The following is a 27,390-nucleotide window of genomic DNA, read 5'->3' as shown; positions in this document are numbered from 1 at the left end:
CTGCAGCTGAGCCCACCAGAACTTTGCCGGCACTTCGAGATTTTTCTCTCCATGTCCTCCCTTGAGTCATGCTCAGGTCTGCACTCTTAACCTTGGGACAGAAAAGCCAGAAATCTCTCAGACCCCTTCCTGAAAAGTCCTCTTTCTCCTTGGAACAGAAAGCACTTTCAAACATGGCTTTCCTGTTTTGTTTTGTTTTGTTTCAGTTTTCTGGTGGGTGGATCTGGAGTGGGCATCCCGTTTGCACATCTGGTAGGGGCACTTTCCAGATTTTCCTCATGACTCAGGATCAGTTTCTGACTGTTAGGCGGGGCCAAGTCTCCTGCATTTAATGCAGGGCACCTCCCCCTGTGAGCAAAGCTTGGTACAGCCCAAATAGTTTTCAGGTTAAGAAAGCCAGAATCTTTGTTCAGCCGCACTTACTGGACAGACTTTGTAGGGGTTACCTGGTGAAGAGCAGCAGCGGCAGCAGCAGCAGCAGCAGCAGCAGCAGCAGCAGCAGCAGCAGCAGCAGCAAGTCTCCTGGGATAACTCAGGTGAGGAGAGCAGACATTCACAAACTCATCCTGCAATCTTATTTGCTAGATAACTGAGTATCTAAATGAAGTGAAGAAACTTGAACTTTATAGGTAAACTCCACAGCTATCAGATTTTACAGTTTGTCTGGATTGAATATGTGTGCATAATAACAGTTTGTAAACTTCAAAACTAATGGAATTTTGGATTGCTTCTTTTGGTATGTCTAAGGGGGGTAATTGTGGATGTCTGACCATGAGATTTTTCTGGTGATATTTGCTCAGGGTTTGTTTGGTTGGTTGTTGGTTTTTTTTTTTTTTTTTTTTGATTTTCCATTCCTGAGAGGCTAGTGTAGGAGGGAGACCACATTGTCAAGGCTTTATTCTAGCTTCTGCTGATCCCCAACCATGGACACATTGTTGAAATGCAGGCAAAATCTTGGAGCCACACTCTGCACAAGGTCTGTAAGCCTTGGCAATGGGGTGCCTGGACGCTGCACGGCAGCGCAGGAGGGAATGGCTTTCCTGTCTGCAGAGCTGGGGCCCTCCTGTCCTGGTGGCAGGTTGATCTCAGCAATTTCAGGATAGCCTTGGTTTTGTTTTCCTCTGATTTTTGCATTGGTTTACACTTCGATTTTCAGTTGGGACTCTCTCCACAACCCCCAACTGCCCTGTTCTTGGGGCTCAGCTGGGCCACTTGACCAGAGCAGGCTGGGGTGAGAAGGGACTGGAGCATTGCAATTGAAAATTAGTTCTGAGGATCTGGAGCTTGAAATATAGTGAAAAGCACGGAGGAAAATTCAACAGGTTCTGCCATTCTGACAGTCACTTTTGGCTTCAAGATAAAGTATCCTTTGTCTGTATTAATGTGTTTATCGAAAATCAGCTAATATCTCATTTGCTAATCGTTGTTGTGACATTAAGGGCATTTTATAGTCTGAAGGAATGTAGAAAAAGAATCGATGGGGGATGGCTAACTGGCATTCCTCTTGCAGTTTGTGTGTCTGTGCGTGTGTGCACACACACACACGTGTGCCTGTATGAATACTTTGGATTTGAATAGCATTCTTTCTTTATCCTTGAGTCCTTAGCAGGCAAGGGAGTCTAAACACTTGCGTCGTCAGGAATAGGTTAAAAAGCAGGCTTTCTGTATCCTTTCTGGCTTTCTGTATCCTTGGGTGTTTTCAGTCCCCAAATTAAAAGCAGAAAAAGCCCCTTTGTGACCCCCCAAACAGTGTTTCTTTGATTAGCCTTGATTTGAAATCATCTCACCTTCTGACAGCAATTCAAAAACAAAACTCTTAAGTGCATTCTCATAAGAAGAGGATGATACACATTTCACAAGCAATGTCCTGAGGTTTTGGGTTTGCATGCTCCCCCAAGCTCCGCTTTAAAAAAAAAAACAAAAACAAAAACAAAAACTGTGGTTAAAAAAAAAAAAAAGACGAGTCAGGAGGTCCAGGTTTTAGTCACTAACTGTGTAACCTTGGACAAGTCCCTTTACTTCCCCGTAAAAGCAAGAAATTGGACTAAGCAATCTACTTCTAAGAGTCCATCCAGTATAACATTCCAGAAAAATTGAAAGTAGGTTTCTAAAAGACTGTAAAATTAGAATTATAGGATGGATTTATTCAAGCCAAGAGGGGGGAAAAGGGTTAGGGGGGCAAATCAGCCAGAATGGAGAGGTGGAACAGAGGGGAGGTATTGAAAGGCAGAGGGGCCATTTTACATTGGTCTTTTGAATGTTTGTGAGTGTCTTATATATGAGTAAATATCCTCATTTCCCAATAAGGTCAAGAAAGAGATTTAATTTGCTCAAAATAAGTGTTTCTTAATACTACTGCCCTACATTGGTCTTCTCTGTAATAGTTAAAAAGCAAGTTCATATTCCTAATTTTGTTAGCTGTCCCCAGTAACACCCTGAAGTGAATGGGGCAGCTATTTTAGTCCCATTGCTCTTATGGGGAAACTGAGGGACAGAGATGTTATTTACACTAAATGATGGTATTTGGGACTTGACTGTGGATCTCCTGACTACCTGTGCTCTTTTTAGGATTTTGAATTTTTTTTTTTATAGAGGTCTGCAACAATGTAATTAAAGGAAATTGTGTCTTCTGTTTTTCTTGGAATTTCTTTGAACAGAGTCGTCTCTCTGGGCAGAATAGATGTGTCCTATATAAGGTTGGGTCATACGACTTTTGTGGGGGCTTCCCTTGTAGCCCAGTCGGTAAAAGAATCTGCCTGCGGCACAGGAGACCTGGGTTCAGTCCCTGGGTTGGGAAGATCCCCTGCAGAAGGAAATGGCAACCCACTCCAGTATCCTAGCCTGGAAAAATCTCATGGACAGAGGAGCCTGGTGGGCTGCAGTCCATGGGTTCGCAAAGAGTCGGGCACGACTGAGCGACTAACACTAACACTTCAGACCTCAGGATATCTGGCCAACTGTTTGAATCAGAACAGCCATATGTTCCCCACAGCAGATACGTGCCCACAGGTGTGGCTATGCCTCTGCCTGTGTAGACCCGGAACACACTCTTCCATATAACATGTGGATGCTGGATTTTTATTAATTCTCCTTCTCCAAGCCCTGTTTCTCTCATCCCACACAGCTGCAGGAGTGAGGATAAGGGGTCGCCCACTGTGCTGAAAGTGGCTGTGATTTCATGTCAGGGCAGTCAAGTCTTGAGTGTTCAATTTGCTCTGCAAACACCTAATTGCTTTGACCTCCAAATTTGCCCCAAGTAGAGCGCATGGGGAAAACTGGGGGAAAAGGAGAAACCAGCCAGAAACAACACCCCAGGGGCCCTCTTCCCTCCCTCTCTCCCTTCCTTAAATGCCTTCCCCTCCCTTCTCTCTCATCCCAATTGAAACCAGTTTATAAACTGCAGACTGGATTTCTCCTATCTGATCATCACTCTTGAATAAACTGAGAAGAATACACTTCTTAGAGCAAAATCTGGTTTCTACTCTAAGGCTGACCCACAGGTAAAGAACAAGCGATTTTCCTCTTAAGAGTTTGTCCAGCTGCCCAAGCTTTCCAGTCGAGGGAGCATCAAAATCTCCCTCTCCTATGTGCGACCTCGTGTTCTATGTGGCAGGCTCTCTCAATTTCCCTTGGCAATTCCGAACTCACCACACCCTGGGGTGTGGAGGAGCCCAGCTCAAACAGAACTGCTGAAGACCATTATCTCAATACAAAACTCCACACTCTTTTTCACCCAGCCTCCCATAATACTAGCCGTCTGAGACGCAAGGTCCCTCTTCTTAAATGCGAACATTCCTTTCGTTCCCTTCCCTTCGTTAGCCGAAGGCACTCTTTCGTTGATATTCAAAGCAGCCCCAGCTTTGATTCTGTTTACCGACTTTCCTATATGTGGTCTTTAACCTAGAGGCTCCCTGGTCTTCACAGCTGGATGCAGCAAGTTAGCGAAGAAGGAACATTCCTTTTTTCACTCTCTTATGCCCTGACAGGGCAAGTTGTTGATGATGAACCCAATTCAAGTTTCTGAGTCTCTGCAATTTTTCTGAGATGCAATGGGATGAACCTTGGGATGTAAAGGGTTCAGATTTTTCCATGCTTATCAAACCATGGAAATAAAGGGCCTTTTAAATATTCACCACGGCAATAAATTCTAGGCAGAATGCCTCAAAGTTAGGTATCATGTTTGCTTTGGAGGGTTTTCCTCATCTGAGCTAAAAACAAACAAACAAAAAAACCCCTTCTTTAAGAAAGCCAGGAAGCAGTGTGATGTGGTAAAAGTCAGGACACTAAATCTGGTGTCACAGAGCCACCATTTTCTAGCTGCTCCTTGTCTGAGCAGCCATTTCTGAAGATACAAAATGAAGGACCCAGATAACATTTACTAAACACAGCTTTCATGAAGGGAATATGAGCTGAAATGCACCCATCAAGCAATAATTTGCCACACAAACATGAAGTTTCTCCATAAGGCATTCATCCATTCTACAAATGTTTCCTGAATGATGGTTGTGTGCCTAGCTCTGTGCCAGGCAGTGAGAGGGCTTACAGTGTTGATCTTGCATTTATGGAGCCCTTTCTATGTTTTCAAAAACCTATACGCTAACCATCTCATTAGGGACAGCCATAGAGTAAGGAGGATAGGATAAATAGCCCCACTCCCCTGATGAGAAAATTGAGGCACAAAGAAACCAAGGTCACAACAAATGGAATATAGTTCTCCTGCTGCCTAATCAGAAATTGGGGTCAGTTCTAGTCTGCAAGTCCGACAGGACGTGGGACTACAATTGTACTCTAACCAGAACCAGTCAAAGTTGAGGCTGGTAGCTTGCTTTTCTTTATTTCCTGTGCTCCTCCAGAATACTTGTGCCCTCACTCAGAGGCCTGAATTATCTGCACCAGCTGTACATCCTGCCTCTGATAAAGTCAACTGGGATCATATCAGTTTTGAAAATTAAACTTGATTTTCTTTTCAGTTGATGCCATTCCTGTCTGTAGACAGGCCCTCTTGATATAATGGGGATTCCATTTGCAGGTTCCTGCCTGCCTCCCCAGTTGACCGGCTAACAAGGGAGACTGGCAGGGGCAGAGGGGCTTCCCAAGAACAGAAAATACTTATTTATCCAAAATGTTCAGGGACCAGGAGGCTCTAGCAAACTAAATATCTTAACTGCCCCAGACGACCCCCCATTTGTGGTCCCCAGCCTCTGGCAATCCACCCAACCTTCCAGGAAAAGCCAAGAGGCACAGTAGTGTTTGTTATAAATTTGAGCACACATGAAAATTGGGATCCATTTGTAAAAGGCTCCAGAAGAGAGCCTGGGCACACATTCAGACTGGCTCTGATGCTGCTTAACAGAAAAGTATTACTGATACCAACCAGGATTTCACATACAGTGAAATTAACATTAATATTTCAAACCTAGACAGACTTAAACCTGAAGACTGAAAGCATTTTGGTATTTGCAGCGTCCTGTAGCCTTCCATTTGAAAAACAATTTCCAATAAACAAGTACTGGTGGAAAGAATTATTTTCAGCTTCTTAGTCCTTGGCTTCAGAGAAAGGGTAAGTTTGTTTACATATACTAGAGGTTGGAAATAACATCAAATTAAAGATTTTCTATGGTTTTCAAATGGGAAGACTTCTTCACCAGTAAGACATTTCAAAGTAATGGTGAAGGGACACAAAATGAGATAAAGAGGTCTGATTAATATTACACTTGTTATAAAATAGCAACTGCCTCATTATTAACTAAGTTTTGAACTGTGCTACTACACAGATACTCTTGAAAGTGCTGATTAGCTTCCTGCCAAATTTGGTCCATTTTTTAGCACATACTCTGACCTTAGCCCGATTCTTTTGTTTCAACCCTCATGTAATCACAGAATGTAGACACAGTTACCCTTAAAATAAATTTTTGAAATATTTGGTGCCATATAAATTTTACATCCCTGCACATTTAAACATTGACTGTCACGAGAGGATCATTAAAATCACTACAAATATATCTTTGTGAATCATGAAAAGGCATTGAAAACCCTGCTATTTAAAATCAAATTTGCCTTTCAAATTACCCTCATAAAAACCAGTTGTTAGGGACATCTGAGTGTGGGGCATTCTGATAGACATTGCCTAAAGAGCCACTGTATTAATTCTCTATTTAACCATGATTATTTTTTTCAGAAAAGAAAGCAACAGTGTATTGCCACGGGATAAGAATCTATAGTCTACCGAATTGGTGTAATTGAATTTTAGAGTCTGCCTTTTATCGCAGGCAAATGATTGCACACTAGACTTTTAAGAAGAAAGACACATACAAACTTTCTATCTTTCCTTGTCTTTGGAGGCCATCTGCTGAGCTCTGTTTTTTGTGTCAGTCTCCCTGGCCAGTAATAATGCAGAGCTCTTTAATGATAAGAGGAAAGGAATTGTGTAAAAGGGCTCGTTAGAAGTGAAAGGGGCTGTTTCTCTTCTTCAAGCACAAAGTGTATGGCCCTTCAAGGCACCAAATTATTCTGAACATAATAAAGTTATTTTTTCCACTTTCTCTTCAAATTTGGAATTGTTCTGTGATTGAACTTGTCTCTGCCAGTGGAAAATGGAAGATTGCCTTTTAAATTATAATGACTCATGTTTAACTCTCAATCTTAACATTTATTATCTATTTTTCCAGTAAGATTGTTAAAGTGCATATTAACCCATTTGACAGATGAGGAAACTGAGACCTGGAAATGATTTGGATGCCTTACCCCAAGCCCCAAACTAATTTGTTGCAGAGTCTGAGATCATCTTTCCCTGAAAATGGTGACTTCTCCTTTAAAATTAAACTCAAGTTGCCTAGATCCAGGAATAAATCACTGGGATGGCATCTGTTGGTCTAATCTCAGATAATCTTTCAAAAACTTGATAACTTCTTCCCTCAATAACAACAATTTTCTCATTCTAGAAGTAGTTTGACATTATGGGTCCTCCTCTGAAGTTCTTCAAAAACCAGAAGTACCAGGAACTGAAGCAGGAATGCATCAGGGATGGTAGACTTTTCTGTGATCCAACCTTTTTGCCTGAGAATGATTCACTTTTCTACAACCGACTGCTTCCTGGAAAGGTGATATGGAAACGTCCCCAGGTAACTTTGTGGTTTCAATTCCTGTCTCCCTCTTTATCTCTTTCATCACAATTCTACTTGGTTCACTATTTCACTCATACAGCCTGCTGCGTATAGACCAATTTAGCAGACAACTTTAATTTTTATAGCACAGTATCCTTTTTATGTTTTTAGAGCACAGCAAAATTAAAAGGAAGGTGCAGAGATTTCCCATATAAACGCCGCCTCTCAGAGAAGTACTTTTGTTACAACTGGTGAATTTACACTGACACAGCATTATCACACATAGTTCATTATTGACCTTAGAGTTCACTCCTAGTATACATTCTAGGGGTTTGGACAAATGTATAGTGACATACATCCATAATTCTATAGTATTAGAATATTTTCACTGCCCCTAAAAATTCCCAGCAGACAACTTTATAATGAGAAGTTTTATTGATATGGGCTTCTGACTCTAACATGAGGAATCTTGAATTTTAATCATATTGTATCAGATTTAGTAATTTAGAAAGAACCACAAGAGATACTGTTCTTGTTTTCTTTCCGAAGTTCATTTGAATAAATATGGTAACTCAAAGAGCTCTACTCTCATCTCTTTACTAAGTTACCACTCACGGCAACTTCAAGATAATCTCAGACCAGTAAGGAGAAAACTCCTTATATAGGCTTGTTAGTCACTCAGTCGTTTTCGACTCTTTGTGACCCCATGAACCTTAGCCCACCAGGCTCCTCTGTCTATGGGATCCTCAGGCAAGAATACTGGAGTGGGTTGCCATTTCCTTCTCCAGAGGATCTTCCCAACCCAGGGATTGAACCCAGGTCTCCTGCATAGCAGGCAGATTCTTTACCTTTTCTTTACTCTTTATATGGTGAGCATAAATGAAAAGAACTCAACAGGAACAAGATGGAGTTTGAACTGGAGGAGGGAGGCTTCTTTGCTGCTCTTTAGATATCGTCATCTGCATCCCCCACTATTAGCAACATGGGATCCAAGTAAGACTGTAGCTCTCTCACCGCTTATTAATAGTTACTATGGTTCTCTCTGGAGCATTTGTAGATGGTATCTCTAAAGCAAGTGTCAGAATCCCTTCAAAAGTCCTATGTGAGCAGGAGGTCAATGTATAAAATGATAGGATGATGGCATTTGGAGAATAAATAGTAAGCTGGTTAAATCTAAAGAGTCTACCAAGATAGAAGGATATTCAATCTGGGCTCCTTCCCAAAGTGGGTGACCAGGTATACAGGTTACTTGGGGTTGTTATGAAATGCAAATTCGTAGACCTTCACAATATCCTGAAGACCTTTTGATCTTATTTCATGATTATACCTTTTTGTGCACTATTGTGGAACCATCTCAGTCAGCAACTCAAGATTTGCCTTCTTCAATGAACAAGCTATATCACTCTTTAGTGTCAATTTCCACAGCTTGAACTCCTAAAAGGGATTCTTGCATGAGCTACTTCACTTTATGTAGGTTGCCACCAGGGGGTGCCAAGACACATGGATCTCTTTAAGTTGCTTGTCTTCTATATCATTCAAAGGCATGTCTCTGTTTTTGCCCATAAAGTATGATAGCCATTGAGAATATGACTTGGAGAAGTTCTCTCCATCAGAAGGAAAATTACAACCCCTGCTGGGTTTCTATGCCTCCAGTTATTGACACCCTTGTAGATCACTGACCTACCAACAAATCTGGAAAACATGAGCAGAATTCATTAGCCACACATTCAGTATAGAGAGAGGTAAGTTTTTTTTTTTTCCCCAAAAACACATGAAGAAAATAGCAATATGCTGTTTGAGAGCCACTCTGGATGGTGATAATCAGTGCCATCACTCTGTTTCGATAACTGGCTATGGAAAAAAAAAAGAGGTCAATAGGTTAGAAGTAGCTGAAAAGAAAGCAGGAAATTGAGGGAGGTTTCCTAGGGGAGGGTGTCTTTTGCAAATAGGACAGACTTGAACATATTTATAAGCTAAGGAGGAAATATTAAAGTAGAAGAGGTTAAAGACTCAGAAGAAAGAAGGGATAATGGATGGGGGTGAGGTCCTGGAGGAGGTGGCAGGGGATCTGATGGGCCATAAAATCACAAGCCAACATGAAGCCGTTCCCCAGTTGTGAAGCAAACCAGCAGTGCTTCCTGTACTGGCCCATCTTTAGGCACATCCTCCCCACTCTTTCTTGGTTCAGACCTTTGTCCTTTGCCTTCATCTTTCAAATTCTGTGGATTGAGTCCTAGATGGATTAGCACTGAAGAAAAAACTTAAATAACCAAGGCAATCTTCCATCTTGCCTCTGAGGTAAGTGATACTCCTTTGGAGATGAGGGAGTGTCAGAAAGAGAAGGGAAATGGGGATCGTAGAAGAAGGAATCGCCATTTAGGGCTTGCCTGCTATTTGCCCAAATACTGGGCTTGGAGTTTTCGATACATTTTTTAAAAATGCCATAGTAATTTACAATGGCTTAGCAAGGTAAGTGGTGCTTCCCTGGTAGTTCAGTGGTTAAAGACTCCACCTGCAATGCAGGAGACCCGAGTTCAATCCCTGGGTTGGGAAGATCCCCTGGAGAGGACATGGCAAACCACTTTAGTATTCTTGCCTGGGAAATCCCATGGACAGAGGAGCCTGGTGTGCTACAGTCCTTAGGGTCACAAAAAGACTGGAAATGACTTAGCAGCTAAACAACAACAGCAAAGCAAGGTAGGTATTTAAAAATTCACTTTGATATAATACTTTTTTCCCAGTGTAAAAAAGAAAGGTAGATACTATGTTCATTTTATTGATGAGGAAACTGTGTCTCAGGAAGAAGCTAAGAATTTTCCCAGGTTCAGACTGCTAACAAGCTGGGATTTGAATCCATGTTTGACTCCAAAGCCTGTATTAGTTCTTACTCAACCACACTGCCATGTAGGGAACATAGATTTGCTTGTGTGTCTTTTGATAAAATACATAGCTTCCCTCCAATGAGTTCTCACATTCCTCCTCACCACGTTGTTGCTGCACATCCATTAATTGACCCATACCCTCCCTTTTGAGAGCATACTCTGAGCTTAGTCTTTATTCAGCCCAAAGGGAGAGTCAGTTGAGAAATATTTATGTAGCACTTACTCTATGCCAGCCTCTATGCAAGATACAGACAAGATCTGAGATGAGGGACTCCCATTATAGTTGAAGAGATAGATATTGAGCTATCAAAGAGTTAAATAATAAATGAATGCTGGATAGAGGAAATGCTATTTTAGGCAGACAGACAGTAAATCAACATAGGGTTTTGAAGAAGGGGAGATCATGGTGGATTGAAGTGGTTGGGGAGGGGGCCTCTTGCAGGGGGGGAGTAGGGGAAGAAACAAGGCTCTGGACCACCATCTGAATCTTCAAAAAGCTGGAGAGTAGTTTCCAGTCAGAGTGGAGGCCAAGCCTGTGGTCAAGAACCACGTCAAAGTTCTCTGGCTTCCCATTAGGAAAGCTGAGAGACAGCCCTAGACCTCTCTAAATTGGCTCAGGAAGACCCAACGGGTCGTTGGACTCACTGCCTCATTGGCAAGCAGGGTTACTTTTTGAAGACTCTAAAAGGGAAGAAGCACGATTAACCTGATATTTTCTGTCTCTTTCCCCTCCTGGGTTGAATGGCCTCCGTGTCTATAAACATCACTGCTAATTGAACCAACCAACTGCAGTCAAGCCCCACCATCCTAGGGCAGGATTGAGCTCCTCTTTTTCCCACTTGCCACTTCTCTGCTGTGTCCTAAAGAGCCATTTTAGATTGACAGGGATTATGAGAAGGTTTTTCAATTGTTCGATGCCGGTTCATTGGCCCATATCTTCCCGAGGAAAATCCTTCTCCTTAAGGCCTCCATTGGTCCAATGACCCCAGCTACTGGCCTTGCTTCCTGGGTACACAGGTATATTCCCTGAGACCTATATTCCTGGGCTTTCCTGTCCTCCTGGACCTTAGAAAATTCGAAGAACTGAGTTCTACTGAGTTACCATGTGATCCTAAAATGGCAGGTAGGATTTTTAGGCTCAAATCTAACCACCAAATTCCCACAGAAAGTCTCTTCTCCAGCTCCCTCCAGCCACTCTCCCCTCCAATCCGCCTCTGGCTTTTTTTCCTGACTGACTCACACCCTACTACAATCCGGGCCTCGGGTCAGACTCAACTAATCTCCAACTAAAATGGAGCAAGGCCTTGTAGGTATTTGCACAGCCAGTGGTGGGAGAAAGCACAGCACCTGCACAAGATCTGTTAGCTCTCCTGGTCAAGTTTTGAGTTCAGCCTCCACTACCATTGACCTTGCCCAGGTCTTCCACCAGGGAGTACTTTCCCTGGGGGCCATTTTACTACCTTGTATGGGAAGAGGCTGATGAAGTTCTGTATTAAAGCAAAGGTGGGAGGAATGGAAGGAAAAGGAGGAGAGGAGATTTTAGAAGCTGGATATACAAGCCTCGGTGGTAGATTACATATGGTGGTGTGCGACCCTTTTGCAACCCCATGGACCATATCCCACCAGGCTTTTTTGCCCATGGGATTTCCCAGGCAAGAATATTAGAGTAGGTTGCCATTTCCTTCTCCAGGGGGATCTTCTCAACCTAAGGATTGAACCCATGTTTCCGGAAAGTGAATTCCTTGAGCAGAGGGGCCAACATTGCCCCTGAGAGGAAGTCCACCTACATGTTGTGTCTGTAGATGGTACACTTTTCTAAGCATAAGATAACTGCTTGAACTAGCTGGTAAAGCCCTCGGATCCCGAATGGAAACCCTAGGCCTTTCAGGATGACTTAGAATCCTAGACTTACTCGTAATGTACCTGCTACAGGGCCAGCCTCACTTGTAAGTGTCCACATTGACCCCAGTCCCACAGGACTGCTAGACAGCCTGTAGCGCTTTTGAGAGTGCCTCTGTTCTTCTGGCTGCTGGTTTTCTAGGCAGCCTTTCACTTTACTGTGGTTCTTGAGGTTTACCCTGGACCTCAGTGTTTATTGTCAGCAAATTTCACCTGTGTTAAAAAAAAAAATCACTAAAGATGTGGATGTGGTAAGCGCCATATAGAGTGTGGGGGGCTCCAAAGCTTATAATGGTAAGCCCCCTTCTCCCTCGACCCCGAGGAGTCTGAGAGGGGAGACGAGGTGAGGACAATGAGAGGGTCTTTCAGTGCTCAGCTAAGGCAACATATCACCTAGAGATGCTACTTTGCTTGTAGAAGCCTTTGGCTCCGGGATGGGGGTCTGCAGAGAACATTCCTGGACTTACTCTTGGTGCTTGACTTCCTAGTTGTGTGTTTTCCTGCTAAGAAGTGATTTGCCTTGACAAACAGCCCAGTTCCAGGATCATGTTGAGTACGCCAACACAGCTGGGAACCATTAGGGGTTCAGCAATCTTCCCTACTTCTCAAGCCACCCAAATATGTGACTGTGTGAGCTGTGACCTCTCCTCCAACTCCACTCCCTACCATTTCAGCAGAGCTTGGGCTGACATGTCCCATCTGCACTCTGCATCTCAGCTTTGACTTACAGAAAAATTTCTCCAGCCTTGCTTCCTTACCCCGACATGAATTATACCCAGTTGTCCAAATCTAGGGGAAAAAGCAATAAGAAGCCATTTCATTGTTTTCAAATTTGTTACCAAAATGTCTACTTGGCTGTAGATTTGTATTGGCTCATTACCCTTTACCCTTCCTACCTCCTTAGCTGTTTCTAGTCTTTCATTTCCTTAAAGAGGTTTAAAAAAAAAGTGGCTTGATAAAAATGTTCTCCCATGTTTCACATCATGGTGCTGACATACATAAGAGTTTGATTCATATTTAGTGGATGAGGTTGAGGAGATTAAAGCTCATTGGTAATATTATATTTAGCCTGGAACCAAAAGCTAAAACATGTCTTAAGCCAGTCTTCCAGAGTGAGGGAGAGCTTTTCGGTGAGCATTAAGCAGAGACATAAAACCCTGGGATGGATGACCGAGAGCTGGTTGTATTTCCACCCCTGAAGAACTGCACAGTATTATCCTTTACATGGTGGCCATTAATAAACTTAAAGGAAAAAGGATGGACTAGTTGATGTTTAGAGGTTCCTTCTCTATCTGTATGTGAGGAACCTAAAGCTTTAATCCTAGTTCTACTAACTAGCTGAATGCCAGGAGGGGTGAGTTATTGCCTTTCTCCGAGCCTGTTTCCTCATTTGTAAAATAAACAGGTTGACTAGTCTCTAAATTCCTTTCAGGCTTGACAGTCTATGGACTGTTAACTTATTTTTTTAAACCCATTGTTAAATAGCCACCTATCATGTATGAAGAGTGGTGAAGTAAAACAGGGGCATGGGCCAGGTTATGAGAGGAAATGGAAAATAAGGTGAGTTTTTTTTTTGCCCAAATATATATTCTCCCATGATTACACATAGCTTTACAAATGCACGCATGTGCTCTCTCTCTCTCTCACACACACACACACACACACACACACATGAATACACACACATTGTATATAAAATAATCACCTTCAGATTAGTCAACAAGAGAATAATTATACAGTGCCTCTATTTGAGTTCTGCTTCCATGTCTCTTCGCTTATTTATATGATCCTTTAGGTCTTAAATAGAAGTTGACATACCAAAAGTGTTTGCTGAGCCTAGATCCCTGCTATGAATGAAAGCCTTGTGGAAATTCAAGACTAATGTGACCACAACCACTAATAACTCCACACAAAACCAGCAAGTAATTTGCCTTAATAACCTAAAAGCACACTTTTCCACATATCAGTGTTCACATTACTGATTTTTCATGCTAGGAAATTATTATATGGATTATCTAAGTCCAGGAAATCATGGTATAACTTTTCATCTTGCTCTGCATAAAATGGTAATGCATAGCTCAGAAAGGAAAAATTGTGTTTCATTTCATCTTAGAAAGGGCAAAGGAACAAACAGAAGAGAAAGAATATCAAAATTGAATTCACCCAACACACCTGCTCTATGCCCCATAAATGGAAAAAACCAGGCAGTTCCCAACTCATGAAAAAATTTTGTCTTCTTCTAAGACAAAAAAGCAATGATGAGACACCTTAAAAGAAAAAAGGCCAGAAAATACAAAGTTGACAACCCACCTAACTCTCTCCTTTTGGCAAAAGGATGACCAATTAATCTTCAGTTTGGTCTTGTCCTTGCCCAGAATGTCTGTTCCTTTCCAGAGTTATTTTGGCTTTTAAAGAATATATGGAATGTTTCATTCTGTAGACCAGACCCTTCATCAAAGAGAATTATGTCCATTAAAAAAGAGTTTTGAGAACCAGAAAAATATAGATGTCTATTTAATAATTTTTTAAAGGATATATGTCTAGATTTTCTTTCCATTTGAGACTAGGATTTATTTCTGCTGGGTAAGCAGAATGTCAAGGTACTGGCCAAAGGCCTCTTCCACGAAGCTGTCTCCAACTACCCAAGACTTCATTGGTATTTCCTGCCTTTGAACTCTCCAAGGGCTGATACTCTGAGTCACGCAAATGTGTCAATTATATGGTGTCATGTATGTGGCTATGCCTCTGTCCATGCCTGTCTCTCTACTCATTATACCTCCGTACCACTCCTGTGTCCAATTGCTAACTCTAGTCATTCTTAAGGCTTAAACCTGAGCATTGCCACTGCTATTCAAATTATTCCACCTCCCACAAGGGAAACTTGGGGATCTTTCCTTCAGGCATTGGTTATACTTTGAAAATGCCTCTATTAATTTGTGTTGTAATTGTATTATTTGGGCCGCATTTTCCTCCTTGCAGTGGGAATGGCACAACTAATGATACATTAGGGAAAGACACACATACACCCCCACAAATACTGCAGCCAGTCTGTCCAGCCTCCCTTGGAACATCCACTGGACAAAAAGAGAGTCTGTTGAAGTGCTCCTCAGAACAGTCCATTACCACCTGCTATTAGTGCTGCTGCCATCTGTATTCATCCAAGGCTGTAGGGAAATCTAGTTGCCATGGAGACCACTGTTGCCTTTGCTTTTTATTAGGAATGGATTTCATATATAAGGTCTCCTAACTAATTTTCCTAGAGAGGGAGAAGTATTAATGTCCACCTCCATCAGACCTTGTCTTTTAAATGCAATCACCCTTCCAAGTACAGGCACTTCAGGGAATCTCATCCTGACAAATAGGATCAAACTGTAATGTGCTAATCCCTTGCTCTCCTCTTTACAAGCTGGTCACTGCTGCAAAAAACTATGTCTGAGGGCACCAGCACATTTCATCCTGTCTGATTCTCACCCTCTCCTTCTACCCCCTCACATGACCCTTTTCCTGTGGCTTGATGATCTACTGCTTTGTGTTTGTTCTCACAACCCCACAACCTTCCCTTTCTCCCACTCATGGAAGTCCTGGTCATCTTTTGATCTTACCTCATCTGTGAGGTCTGCCTGTGCAGCTGAGCTCACACTGTCCAATGGGAAACACATCTCAGATTCTTAGAACCAATTGTTGTATCCACAGGACATCTGCGATGACCCTCGTCTGATTGTGGGCAACATCAGCAACCATCAGCTGACCCAAGGGAGACTGGGGCACAAGCCAATGGTCTCTGCATTTTCCTGTTTGGCTGTTCAGGAGTGTCACTGGACAAAGGTATTCTCCCTTCTGCAGGACCTCACTTGACTTCTACCTTCTAGTCTTCTTTAGTAACTTTAGGAAAAGTCAGCTCATAACTTTTTTAGTTTGTTTAATTCCTGAAGTCAGAAGTATTCACGATTGGAGGTAACTTTCCTCCATTTAGTTTCACAAATACAGAAAGTTGAATGATTTTTGCAGTCAACATCCATTTACTCACCTGCGTTCCACCATTAACATTTTGCTCTATTTGCTTTGTCACACGTATTAGTTGATCTTTTGTTCACTTGCAGTACTTTGACTCAGTAGCTCTGCATACTTACACTCTCTGTACCTACTGGGGTTAAAAAAACCCACTGGGAGCCAGGAATTCACTGACAGATACGAATAAAAGAAAAGGTGAGAAAGATGGAAATATATCCTTGAAAAGGTTCTAATAAATTATTAAGAGTACAAAAATTCCTATGGCATTTAGGCAGAGTTCAAGGCAATGAAGTGTTGATTTGGGACAAAGGTAGAGCATTTTCTTCAGAAAAACAAATTTTAGAAGCTGAAAGTGTAATTGAATTTTAAAAGGAGACTTTCCAAAATGTGGAAAGGTGTGAATAAAATCTATCATCTATAGAATCTGCATGAACTCTCTAGGGTGGATCTCTAAAACCACAGGGGGCCTTGTGTTTTGAATAATTTTTGCTCTTTAAAATGCTTGGTTTATCAGGCTGAATATGCAACCATGAATATGTTTGTGTAGACAGTTTCTCATGATCGACTTTGTAGATTATCTGTGGGAAATAATTTAAGCCACAACTTGCTGCCCCCCATGATCCTGTGTGTATTCAGGGCAAGCATGGTAATACTATTCTCAGCAAAACTGAACTGGGGAAGCAAAAATTGTGGGGGAAAAAAGCCCTACCAGGGACTTCCTAACTTAGACCCAAGCCAAATGTATTTGGTGTGCTTTCTGTTGCCCCATGAATTTTTCAGAAGTCAACTGTAATCTCAATATCTGAATATGATCTGGTGAATAAAAGTTGACTGATTGAATGTTCTTATGTTTCCAGACAATCCCCAACTATAAGGAACAGGAATGGGACCCTCGAAAACTAGATAAATATGCTGGGATATTTCACTTCCGGTTCTGGCATTTTGGAGAATGGACTGAGGTGGTGATTGATGACTTGCTGCCCACCATCAATGGAGACCTTGTGTTCTCCTTCTCCACCTCCATGAATGAGTTTTGGAATGCTCTGTTGGAAAAAGCTTATGCCAAGTAAGGAGGTGGGGGGTTGACTAGTCAGTGGTCAGGCTACACAAGGGAAGGAAGGTCATATTCATCCTTGGGAACTCATATTCATGCTCTCCCAACTTAGCCTTAAGTGGGATGTCAGGCAGATCCAAGGCATTGCTTTGGACCTGGGACTGGCCCTCCATAATTCTAGATGAGAAATAAATAAGCTGTTCCAATTTCCATTAAACCCCTACCTGCTCCCTCAGAAAAGTGCCCCCTTTCTGAGGCTAATCTAAGGATTACATGACATTATGGCCTCAGATTTCCTCCTTGTCTAATATTTACTGGTAGAAAGAAGTTTCATGCATGAACTTAGATCAACATAGCCTAAGCCTAGAAATATGACTATGGTCTCAAAATCTCTCTCCTTCTGTGCCTAGAGAAAAGCTAGCTGGTAAGGACTGACTGTGCAAGCAGTGTTCTAATTTTGAGGGAACTAGATGTCCTAGACCTGGAAAAATAATTTTACAAAGACAACTTTGCATATTTGCCCCTAGGCTCCTTGGCTGTTATGAAGCCCTTGATGGTCTGACCACCAGTGATATCATTGTGGACTTCACTGGCACACTGGCTGAAACTGTTGACATGCAGAAGGGAAGATACACTGATCTTGTTGAGGAGAAGTACAAGCTGTTTAAAGAACTGTACAAGACATTTACCAAAGGAGGTCTGATCTGTTGCTCCATTGAGGTTTGTATTCATCAAAACCACTCTTTACTCACTTTTGGTGGAGGAGACCATGACATTTAGTGTGGAACATGACCCTAACCCTGCAGATCCAAGACAAGCCACTGTGAAACTCAGAAAGCTAACAATAGACACTGAGCCCTGGTGCAGAGGCTAAGGATACGTAACGTATCATCCTTTTGTACCAGTCATTCCAACCTGGCGATGCAGCATTCAAGCAGATATAGCCTCTGCTAAATTATTCCTCCTACCTGTGCTCCTGAATGTGGAGGTTATAGCTGTTTGCTCAAAGAATTAACCAGTCCCCCGAAATTTTGATGCTCTTCATATCAATGTACTACCATGAGTCATTTGTATTGTTTGAGTTGTTATATTAAATTATTTGCTTCTTTTCCTTGCCTTGCTTTGTGTCAAGTTAGGCGGCAGGAACAAATTTCCATGTACAGAAGAGAACTAGTTTCAATCATACTGGTATAAACCCATCAAGGAAGAGGAGGAGCTAAACCTTGGCTCTCCCAATTCCTGTGCCCTTATGTATGTTTTTTTGTTCTCAGTTTCCTGACCAGGAGGAACAAGAAGTTGAAACTGATTGGGGTCTGCTGAAGGGCCATACCTACACTATGACTGACATTCGCAAGATCCGCCTTGGAGAAAGACTTGTGGAAGTCTTCAGTACTGAGAAGCTGTATATGATTCGTCTGAGGAACCCCTTGGGAAGACAGGAATGGAGTGGCCCCTGGAGTGAGATGTGAGTGGCTTTCTACTTTGATGGCTGCATCCTCCAAACACTATACCTTCTCCCAGTCCCATCCCTCAGGCTGCTAGTGGGCTGTCAATGCTTACTGACATCTATGGGTCCTTCTTGGGCATGGAGTCTGTGACTTAGCTGACAGTGAAACAAAGCTGTCCCAATCCTCATGCATTCTGTTCCTTTGGCATCCTGCTTCCTGTAGGAAGTCAATGGCAAACATACTGGCTTATCCCTTTGTTCATTTGCCTTTAGTTCTGAAGAGTGGCAACAACTGACTGCAGCAGATCGCAAGAACCTGGGGATTGTTATGTCTGATGATGGAGAGTTTTGGTGAGAAGTTTTCTGTGCTAAGAGAATTGAGGCTTTCACATGGAACTGCAGGGGTAGGTATTAAGTTCCATCTTCATTTCTTTCTCCTGCACTCCTTCCATTCAGGATGAGCCTAGAGGACTTTTGCCGCAACTTCCATGAACTCAATGTCTGCCGCAATGTGAACAACCCACTTTTTGGCCACAAGGAGCTGGAGTCGGTGGTGGGATGCTGGACTGTGAATGATGATCCCCTAATGAATCGTTCAGGAGGCTGCTATAACAACCGTGATACCTTCCTGCAGAACCCCCAGGTTTGAACCAAATTCTTTTTGTCTTCAAGTTATCAAGGCAATAGGGCTTTCCTGGTGGCTCAGACAGTAAAGAATGTGCCTGCAATGCAGGAGACCTGGGTTAAATCTCTGGGTCAGGAAGACCCCCTGGAGAAGGGAATGACAACCCACTCCAGTATTCTTGCCTGGATAGTTCCATGGACAGGGGTTGCAAACAGTCAGACACAACTGAGCAACTAACACTTCCACTTTTCACTATCAAGGCAATAGGAAGCCAGGTCTCACTTTGGAATGTTTCTTTGACATCAATTCTCCCACTGGCCACTGTTGTATAATATTCATCAACCAAGACGAAGAGGGATGGGCTCAGATGCTTGTAAGGCACAGTAGACTGTGTCTTTTTTGCAGAGATGTGATTCGGCAACATTATCAAATCTAAGCCACCTCCTCTGGCTGCCTCTCTCTTGGCTATATTGCTGGGTATGCTTTGACACTGCCTGCTTCCTTGTGATGGCCCCACATTGGAGAGAAAGGATCTGCTCTTTGATGCTTTCTCAATTCTTTTTTATATCTTTACTGCCGAATTGCTCCCTGGGGAGCACACTTCCTATATGTGTCCTCTTTCTCAGGCAGGTGATTCTCCTGAACCCCCTCATTATGACTCCCTTTTCTGGTCTAGAATCCTAGGTCATTATTCCCAGGATTTGAATCACTACCATATCGATGAACCCATTCCCTTCACCTCCCATTACAATGCTATGCCAGGTGACACATTAGAGGTCAGGCCCGGGCACACCTCAAAGCAAAATTTACAAACATCCAAAGCCTGAACCTATAATAACCTTGATGCTTTGATCCACAAATGTGCTGATGAGCTAGCCCACAGGAGACAAGAATTCTGACTGTACTGCAGCCTTAGCCATGAGTGTTTTCTTTCCATGAACCTCATTGGCAGCCATTTTGAAAGATACTAAGTTTGGTGGGCTGCTTTACTTCACTCATACTTTTCTCCTTTCTGTCTACCTTAATTGTCCCTAAAGAGAAGAAAGCTCCTATTACCACCTCCCTTGATTTACAACCCTGGAAATGCTTTAATTGTCAGGCACATATACCAAACTGACAAAATGGGCTTTTTTGGCTTCAGTGTTTAAGTGTCTTCACAGGATAGATCTATGGGGGCCTTGTGAACCTATGATTTTGCATCTGTTTCCTGTTTCTTTCTAGGAGGGAAAGAAAGACACACACAGACACGTGCACACACACACAGAGAAACAGAGACAGAAACAGAAAAAGAGAGAGATAAAGAGAGACAGAAGAAGAGAGAAAAATAGGAGGCCTTTTGGACTCACTTCCCAATGGCATGATTCCCCAAATTATGTTTGGAAAGTCTCCAACACAGCCCTATAGCTTCCCTATAATAGTGATAGCAAAGCATCAATTCACCAAGGAACTGCATCCAACCCCTCCCACAAGTACACACATCTGGGATGGCAAAAAGAGGTTAGCCTAGGGGAATGCTGCTGTGTCCGGTTAAGTCAAGCAAGAATGCTTTCTGTGTTTATATTCTTGATTTTTCCTATGTATCACTTTAAAAATAAGGGGGTAATTGGGGAAAAAAAGACCAAGAGCCTAACCAATAATTGATTAAAAGAAAGCGTACCCTTTTTGGAATCAGACGCCTGGGCATGAAGTTGTGTCTCTCAACACATGCTGAATGCCATAGGGAGAAACAAACATTAGAATTCACAGTTAGCAAGTCAATGAATTATCCAAGGTTTCATTGTCTGGTCAGTGGCAAAGCCCAGAACATAACCCAAGTCTCTGCTTTGAGAGGTAGAGTTTTCCACCCTGACGTTTGAGCTGACCCAGCTAAAACAGAAGTGCGTTAACTAAGCTCCTTGGTGGCCTCTTTTCTCTAGTACATCTTCACTGTGCCAGAGGATGAGCACAAGGTCATCATGTCTCTACAGCAGAAGGACCTGCGCACTTACCGCCGCATGGGAAGACCTGACAATTACATCATCGGCTTTGAGCTCTTCAAGGTAAAAATAGGCCTTTGGAGCAGAGACAGTAATGGCAAACAGTGTCAAAACTAGAATGCCTTGGGGTTAAGGGAATTAAGAATGGTGGAGGGATGAAGCTAGTAAGAGGACCTAGAATCTTCCAAAACCAAAAAAAAAAAAAAAAAACAAAAAAAAAAACTATGATATGAGTGCAATGGAGCATTTCCTTCTCTTGCATTTCCAGGTGGAACTGAACCGCAGATTCCGCCTCCACCACCTCTACATTCAGGAGCGTGCCGGGACCTCCACTTACATCGACACGCGCACCGTGTTTCTGAGCAAGTACCTGAAGAAGGGCAACTACGTGCTGGTCCCAACCATGTTCCAGCATGGCCGTACCAGCGAGTTCCTCCTGAGAATCTTCTGTGAAGTGCCTGTCCAGCTCAGGTGCCATTTCCTTGGCCAGCCCTGCCAACTCCTATTCTGGGCTTTGCCTCCAAGTCCTAACCCCATTGGCCCTCTCCCCCTAGATGGATACTCAGAGGGCCAAGTTGTGCAAGTCTGATTTAACTGAAATGATGGCAGGAGAACTATGTCTCAAAAAGGGGTGGTTTGTGAGGAATTCCTCGTGGAGGTCTGGGCTTCAGTGGTCTGAGCTGCCATTTAAGGAGAACGGGCCTATAGCCTAAGTTTTTCCGCTTATATTTTATCTTCTGTTCTCTGGCTGACTCTCTCTTCTCTTAAACAGCTGGCCCTCCTCATTGCATCTCTCTTATGTTCTGAGTGCTGGGTCACCAAAGCTACCTTTTCACCCCAGCCCTGCCTACTCTGATCTTTATCTTCTGGGCCTTAAAGCAAAGGGAAAGGAAAACATACCCATAAAACATAAGCCATGTCTGGGGAGGAATGGGCTAGGCCCCTTGGCATTTCATGTTTTTCAACAATGAGGTCTGCTTTGGCTAGCCTTTCTCCTCATCAAAGAGCATTCGTCGTGGATGACGTGTCTTCCTTTTGATGTTCCAGGGAGCTGACTATGGACATGCCCAAGATGTCCTGCTGGAATCTGGCTCGTGGCTACCCCAAGGTTGTCACCCAGATCACAGTGCATAGCGCTGAGGGCCTGGAGAAGAAGTATGCCAATGAAAGTAAGAAATGCAAGAGTGTCTGGGAAAGCAAAATGCAGCTTCACTTATTGCATATATGATTAGAAAAGATGGTCACAGATGAGTCTCTCCAGTGGTATTTTCAATGTAGAAAAGTCAGAATGGCTGTCAACCAAGTTAGGAAAATGGGATATAGATAAACAAGGTCCTACTGTATAGCACAGGGAACTATATTCAATATCCTGTGATAAACTATAATCAAAAAGAATAGTTAAAAATAATGTATATATATTGTATATATAAATATACATATATATTTAAATGATTATATATTGTATATATTATATATATGTATATATATTTAAAGGATATATATATGAATATGTATATATATATATAAAGGATTGACAGAAAAGTTTGTTTGGGTTTTTCCACGACATCTTACAGAAAACCTGAACAAACATTTTGGCTATAATGAATCACTTTGCTATATAGTAGAAATTAACACTATGTTGTAAATCAACTATAATTCAATTAAAAAGGAGAAAATGGGATATAAGTGTCTTTGGGGGAGGCTATCTAGTATTCATTTTTATATCTTTCTATAAAATATAGAAAAGAAAAGGAAAGTAGACACCAAAGTCCTAGGTCGTTCTACTAACCAGGTGTTATGTTAAAAGTCCCTGAGTAGACTTAGTGAGATCATTTTGACTATCCATGAAGAGGACTTTTCATCACTGCATTCAAAATAATGGTTACTTTGTTTCAGCTGTAAACCCATATTTGATCATCAAGTGTGGAAAGGAAGAAGTTCGTTCTCCTGTCCAAAAGAACACCGTTCATGCCATTTTTGATACCCAGGCCATTTTCTACAGAAGGACCACTGACATTCCTATTATAGTTCAGGTAAGGATGTGAACAGGGACCAGCAGAATGGCTCCTATTCACTACTAGATACTAGATGATCCCAAGTGCATCACAGATGACTAGGATCCAGAGCAAGGGTTATTTGGGGTTATTTGTTTTGTACTCAGATACCTCCCACTAGGCACAATCACTGACTTCCTTATGAAAGTCCATCCTAAATATCTTCTCCATATATTTCATTGTGGCTAGAAACCCACATGCTGTCAGATTCACATGCTGACACAGGCACGGCAAATTCCCATGTAGGGAAGCATATGCCAGTTCACATGGCCCTCAACCTGCTAGGTCAGGATGGATCACTATGGTTTGGCTGTGTTCCCCTGACTTACTGCTTCTGACCAGCTGCCAAGTTTGATCCTGAACTCTGCTTTTCATCTCTGCTCTATGAGGTACTTTCCCCCTACTCAGAGCAGTATTCGGGAAAAGTCCTTGGTTTTTAAACAGCCCTTTCTAAGTCCAGCATTAGGTTCCACATGCCACAGGGGCAGAGTCCAGTGTCACAGAGGGTTACTCACCTTCACTCTGTTGGCTTGTCTCTCCAGGTATGGAACAAGCGCAAGTTCTGTGATCAGTTCTTGGGCCAGGTTACCCTGGATGCTGACCCCGGCGACTGCCGTGAACTAAAGTCCCTGTACCTGCGTAAGAAGGGTGGCCCAACCGCCAAAGTGAAACAAGGCCACATCAGCTTCAAGATTATTTCGAGCGATGACCTCACTGAGCTCTAAATGTCCAGCTCCCGGGAAGCCTGGCAGAGCTCTTCCATCCTTTCATTTTCTGTCAGATGCTAGATTTTATCTAAGATTACCAATCTTTTGAGAGAGAAATTCACAGTAATTAACTTTCCTTTTCTTCTGATAATTTCCCTATACCTCTCGATCTGAGTAGCATAAGTAGCTACATAACCTATTTACCTCCAGCAGCTGGACAGGGGGAGGTGACAGTCCCATCTGGAGATTAGACAGATGTTGGCCAAGATAAAAGATCTCTGGGGCTTCTGGGGGTGAGAGTCGAGCAGGACAACATCAGCCTGGATACTCTACCGATGTCATTGCCGTTTTCAGGTCCCCAATATGTCTCCCCTGTAGGGCATGTTGAGGAAGGAGGAGGGGTGATTGAGGCCAAGCAGGTCTAGCCTGACATCCCAGCTCCTGACTGAACACTACAGCAGTCCCAGCAGCATTTTATATAGCACCCAGAGTCTGGTCATATGTCCCCAGCCCTTACCACGATCACTACCACCACCATCAGCCAACACCACCATCAATCTCCACCTCTGGAAAGAGTAGTCCTGCCCTAATTCAAGTCACCCCCTACAGTAGGTTTTACCTTCATGTTGAGGAAGCTTCCTAGGTGCTTAATCAAGAGCTAGAGTTCCCTGAGGCTCAGACAGTGGAAAGGGCCCGAGCTCCAGCTCCACGGAAACCAGCTGTGTGCCACAAGAGGGAAAAGTGGAAGAAGCTGCAGTGGGAGACAAAGCCTCGGTCCCCCACCCATCCACACACACCTACACTCACACACGCGCATGTGGGCGCGCACGAACTACCATTCAGGCAGTCAGTGGGCAAGAGGAAAGATGAATAAGGACTACACAGGATCAAAGAATGAGAGTCCATCCAAGCCTAGTTCAGCCAGTTTGGGGCCCCTGACTGCAATGTGAAACCTCCTGCTGCTGCTAGGTTTACAAACAAGCCCATTGCCCTGTGCCTTCTAATATCATTGGTACTGAAGACCCCATCTGGGGGCTTGAGCCCTCTCAGGCTTCCCAGTTGGGAAGCATCACTCCCTGGGGGTGTTTGTTTGCCCTCTTGTATTTTTTCAGTCCTTCTACAGAATTTTCTCTGAAATGTTCTTCCCTCCACCTCATCTATCAACATTTTACCCCTCCTTCAAGGCCCAGCATAAATGGCCACATCCTCCATGAAACCTCTCCCCATCCTCCAACCTCCACCTCGTAGAATATCTCAATGCTTCCGCAATAATGAATACAATGATATAGCTGTAGCCCTTAGTCTAGTTTAGCACGTAATCATTTAAAAAATTATTTTGTAGATTATTTTTAGCTCTCTCTTTCCTATGACATTTTTCATTCTAACTTCTCCACTGCCTCCACTGCAATGCCTTATGTAATCCAAAGCACAATAAAATTCACATTTAATTAACTGACCAGTCTTGACTTGATTTGGCGGCACCGGAGAGATGGCAAGAGTAGCCATCTGCAAAGACTCATTTGGGAGCTGTTCAAGGGGTGGGGTGTGGGGTGAGGGAAGGGATACTTTCCAGGCACGAGTCTGATGAATGTAGAAGCCTTGGCTCTATTCATCCTGGTGGGGGTGGGGCTGGTAGATTGGAGAAGGGGGTTCCTTTTCTAGTTGGGATATTTGTGTGGTGTCTGGGGTTACATGGTTTTGAAACCCCTCTGAGATTGGACTCAAGGCCAGAGTTACAGTGGCCAGGTCATTCAAGACTTCACTCGCTTCCTACCACACTCAACTTCACCTCTGCCAATTTTAGGGTAGGCTGTGAAGAAAATTCCTTATTCCTTGAGCTCTGCCTCCTGACAGGAGAGGATACCTACGCAAAGGAGGCATCTCCAAGCTCCACAGGACTGTCCTCAAGCACAGTTCTCATTCCCTGTCCTTGCAACGCTAACCCAGACACACTAGAGATGAATTCCTAAGTCCAGGATGTTTCCAGGCAGTTGAACTTTGTCAGAAATGAAGTATCCAATGCAGATAATGTAATAGCTATCTATGGTCACCAGATGGCACTATGATATCACGATTAAACTCAAATGCACTACCATTTTAAGAATGAAATTTTTTCCCTAATAAGATAGAAAAAGAAAAGGACTAACAGTTTTTTGATTGCCTGCTATCTGTCAGACTCCATGTGCTATGCTTTAAAAATGAGAACTCATCTGAATTCACTTAAACGTATGAAGTGTTGTCATTGTCTCTGTTTTTCAAAAATGACATGAAGGAACAGAGAGGCTAAATAACACGTAAATAAATAACAACTCAAAGTTGCTGGTCAGTAATTATATAATGATTATTAATCAGATAATAATGTCCATTTGATGCCTAAAACTTGAGCTTTTCCATGAAAATATGCTGTCTCCAGAAAGTGGTAACGTATTCCCTACATCTGTATTACCACCTGTGTATCCATAGAAAAAGTGTGCAAATAGCACACCAAGTGTTTCTCTCGGAATCCTTACCTCTCTAACTTATATACTCATGTGTATACTTAAGTATGCACATATATAATGTCAGTCAACTTGGTCTTCCCAGAATAAATCCAGTGCATGAACATGTATCAATATGTGTTGGATAACGACATAAATGACTTTCAAAATAATAACGTTGGGTGAAAGAAGTAAGGAGAAAAAAGGGTGCATCCTGCCTGGTTCCATTCACATAAAATCTCAAAAATGCAGACTACTCTATCAGTTCAGTTCAGTTCAGTTCAGTTGCTCAGTCATGTCCGACTCTTTGCGACCCCATGAATCGCAGCACGCCAGGCCTCCCTGTCCATCACCAACTCCCAGAGTTCACCCAAACTCATGTCCATAGAGCTGGTGATGCCATCTAGCCATCTCATCCTCTGTTGCCCCTTCTCCTCCTGCCCCCAATCCCTCCCAGCATCAGGGTCTTTTCTAATGAGTCAACTCTTCGCATGAGGTGGCCAAAGTATTGGAGTTTCAGCTTCAGCATCAGTCCTTCCAGTGAACACCCAGGACTGATCTCCTTCAGAATGGACTGGCTGGATCTCCTTGCAGTCCAAAGGACTCTCAAGAGTCTTCTCCAACACCAGTTCAAAAGCATAAATTCTTCGGTGCTCAGCTTTCTTCACAGTCCAACTCTCACATCCATACATGACCACAGGAAAAACCATAGCCTTGACTAGACGGACCTTTGTTGCCAAAGTAATGTCTGCATCTGAATATGCTATCTAGGTTGGTCATAACTTTCCTTCTACTCTATAGTGATGTAAAATTTCTCATTGGTTGCCTGGGGAGGTGGGAACAGGAGAGAAGAAAGAAATACAAAGTAACCTGAGGATCATTTGGGGAGTAATGATTAGGTTCATTATTCTGAAACTTTGTGTATCAATTGTCGAGTTGGTTACACAACTGTCTATGTGCGTGCTAAGTCACTTCAGTCTTGTCTGACTCTTCGCGACCCTATGGGCCATAACCCACCAGGCACTTCTGCCCATAGGATTCTCCAGGCAAGAATACTGGAGTGTCTTGCTATGCCTTCCTCCAGGGGATCTTCCCCACTTAAGGATGGAACCAGTCTGTTAGGTCTCCTGCGTTGTCAGCCAGCTTCTTTACTAC

The 27,390-nt window shown here is 42.9% G+C and overlaps 1 protein-coding gene across 1 annotated transcript; it reads left to right on the top strand.

Annotated features, from left to right (window-relative positions):
• The first annotated feature begins 363 nt into the window (after positions 1-363).
• On the top strand, positions 364-25,214 carry CAPN6 (calpain 6). The gene is made up of 13 exons (XM_040265096.1): positions 364-536; positions 6,942-7,121; positions 15,578-15,709; positions 16,753-16,961; positions 17,477-17,669; positions 18,221-18,414; positions 18,670-18,747; positions 18,853-19,039; positions 20,938-21,060; positions 21,266-21,468; positions 22,045-22,166; positions 22,894-23,030; positions 23,594-25,214. The coding sequence occupies exons 2-13, from the start codon at positions 6,957-6,959 to the stop codon at positions 23,774-23,776; spliced, it is 1,926 nt and encodes a 641-aa protein (XP_040121030.1). The 5' UTR covers positions 364-536; positions 6,942-6,956; the 3' UTR covers positions 23,777-25,214.
• Positions 25,215-27,390: the final 2,176 nt, after the last annotated feature.

Source organism: Oryx dammah, unplaced genomic scaffold, assembly GCF_014754425.2.
Source record: "Oryx dammah isolate SB20612 unplaced genomic scaffold, SCBI_Odam_1.1 HiC_scaffold_23, whole genome shotgun sequence".
NCBI classification, from domain to species: Eukaryota; Metazoa; Chordata; class Mammalia; order Artiodactyla; family Bovidae; genus Oryx; species Oryx dammah.
The sequence above is the reverse complement of the archived record's forward strand: the minus strand, read 5'-3'. Positions and strand labels throughout refer to the sequence as shown.